Below are 2,500 nucleotides of genomic sequence, written 5' to 3' on the forward strand. Positions count from 1 at the left end.
GCAGTTTTTAAACTAGCAGATATCAGGTTAAAAGAAATAGCTAAACAAGTGAAATAAAAACAATAAACAAATAACAAGTGTACAGCAAATAATAACAAGACAAAAAAGACAGGCTTTTGTGGTTAATCTGTACAGGACAGTCTTGAGCTGTTTTTTAAATGCTTCGACCGAGACCGCTGATCTAAGTTCCAGGGAAGAGCATTCCAAAGCCTGGGAGCCACGGTTTGGAATGCTCCATCACCTTTGGTTTTTAATCTGGCACGGGAGACAACCAACAAACCCTGGTCAGAAGGACCTGAGAGACCTACTGGGGCTGTAAGGACGCAGTAGGTCACAAGATGTACGCAGGTGCCTTACCATGGAGGGCTCTGTAAGTGATGACCAGAACCTTAAATTGAATTTCTAAATTTGATGGGGAGCCAGTGTAGGGAGGCCAAGATGGGAGAAATATGACATGACTTTCTGGACCTAGTCAACAGCCTTGCAGCTGCATGTTGGACCATGTGTAGCCGGCCCAGGGTGGATGCGTCGAGGCAGGTGAACAGGGAATAGCAGTAGTCCAAGCAGGATGACACAAAAGCGTGAATGATCATTTCCAACTCCGCGTGGGATACCACAGATCCAAGTTTAGCAATATTGCGCAGATGGAAAAAACAGGTCAGTGTCAGTGACCTGATGTGGTGGTCAAAGTCCATTCGCTGGTCAGAATAACACAAGGTTCTGAGCTCGGCCCTCACTGTAGTCGAGAGGGGCCCCATGCATGTAGCAAGTTTTGGAGTGACTTATCTGAACCTATAATAGAACCTGGGTTTGATCTGCGTCTAGCTGAAGGAAGGTTGTTTGCCATCCAGTCCTTCACAGCAGTCAGACAGTCGAGGCGTGATGCTGTGGTGATGTGGGACCCAGTGCAGCTGTTCACTCTCTGACCCAAAGCATTCTGGGATGTCAGGAAGTGTTCGGCCTTCCAGCTGGCACTCTCGCTAACAGAGACAGGACACACAGACAGCGCAGAGAGACAGATGAGAGCGGAGAGATGGAGCGCTAGGGAGAGAGATGGAGAGCTAGGGGAGGAGAGATGGAGAGCTAGGGGAGGAGAGATGGAGAGCTAAGGGAGGAAAGATGAGAGAAGAGAAAAGCTCTCTGACAAACTGGCCGTCACACGAAGGGCTCAAAGACATCCCTGGAGAACTTCCACTTGAACTCACTGATAATTAGTCAGTCAGTGTGCGTGCGTGCGTGTGTGCGCTGTGTGCGTGTGTGTGTGTGTGCGTGTGTGTGTGTGTGTGTGCGTGCGCACATGAGTGCGTGCATTTGTGTGTGAAAGTTAGTGAGTAAACATATAATCAGCAGAATGAGATCATCATCTTGTCTTGGTTCTATAAACAAAGGATTAGCAAATGTTTTATTTGAGAGTTTCGTCAACCATGTCATTCAGCGCATGTTTCTGTCTATGCAGGTGTTTGGCAGGCCTGCGTGTGTGTGTGTGTGTGTGTGTGTGCGTGTGTGTGTGTGTGTGATATTAGTCAGTCATCTCTCTCTCTCTCTCCTCTTCCATCCCCTCAGCTCGTACATGAACTACATCCAGAAGGACCCCAGCTCCCCTGTTCGCTGACGGAGGCTCTGGAGTACTGCAGGTGACGTCCTGACGGACCTGATGAGGAAGGACAGCCTGGCCACCAACCAGAAGCAGCCTCCCAAGAACAAGCCCCACAACATCACCGTGGTGGCCATGGAGGGCTGCCACTCCTTCGTCATCCTGGACTGGGCTGTACCGCTGAAGGACGACATGGTGTCAGGTCAGTAGACCAACCCGTCTCGTGGTTCTGATGACTAGCAGTTAGGTAGAGACAGCATGAGTTGTGTGTGTGTCACCTATTCAAGCTATCTCTTTAACACTGGAACAGCATGGTGGGGTCGCTGACACTAGAACACCACATCACCAACTGTCAAATCTTATTTAAAATTTGAAAGTGACAGTTGAATCTAAGTGACAGTTAAATCTAAGTGACAGTTTAACACTAGAACAGCCGTGTCTATCTTACCTACTATAAGAGCCGCCTCGGGGGTCACATGACCATAGTCTTTACAATGGGAAGCTGCTACTTGCACACAAACGACCACTAGTTGGCGCGTCTTGTAAATTAGCCTGCCTCCTCCTACACAGAAAAACTGCAAAATAGCTTCATACTAGCTTATCCTGATGTGATTAGAGAATGTAAGGATACTGGGTGGTAGAACGCACATATGTAGGAAAGGTCATGAAAGGAGGGCCCTGAAATTGATCGAGTGCAAATAATATAATATGTGCATATAACGTTTTTTTTTACTCACAGGGTCAAATGACCCCCTCCCATGGCTGTTCTAGTGTTAACATGTCAGATAACTGTCTGGCTGTTAGCAGTTGAGATAAAGGACAGCAGTTGAGATATACCGAGTGAACAAGTCTCAAAGCCTCAACCTTGACTTTGAATTTGGTTTTAAGGAACTCACTCCATGTTTC

The 2,500-nt window shown here is 47.6% G+C and overlaps 1 protein-coding gene across 1 annotated transcript in view; it reads left to right on the forward strand.

The window, feature by feature from the left end:
* Positions 1 to 2,500, forward strand: part of fndc1 (fibronectin type III domain containing 1) — a gene marked incomplete at both ends in the record, with an annotated part of 53,568 nt that overhangs the window by 36,590 nt on the left and 14,478 nt on the right. The window contains 3 exon segments of the mRNA XM_080533487.1: positions 1,564 to 1,595; positions 1,598 to 1,634; positions 1,636 to 1,796. Coding sequence (XP_080389613.1) covers positions 1,564 to 1,595; positions 1,598 to 1,634; positions 1,636 to 1,796 — 230 coding nt within the window.

This window comes from Nansenia antarctica (assembly GCF_963989245.1).
Source record: "Nansenia antarctica genome assembly, chromosome: 6".
NCBI lineage: Eukaryota > Metazoa > Chordata > Actinopteri > Argentiniformes > Microstomatidae > Nansenia > Nansenia antarctica.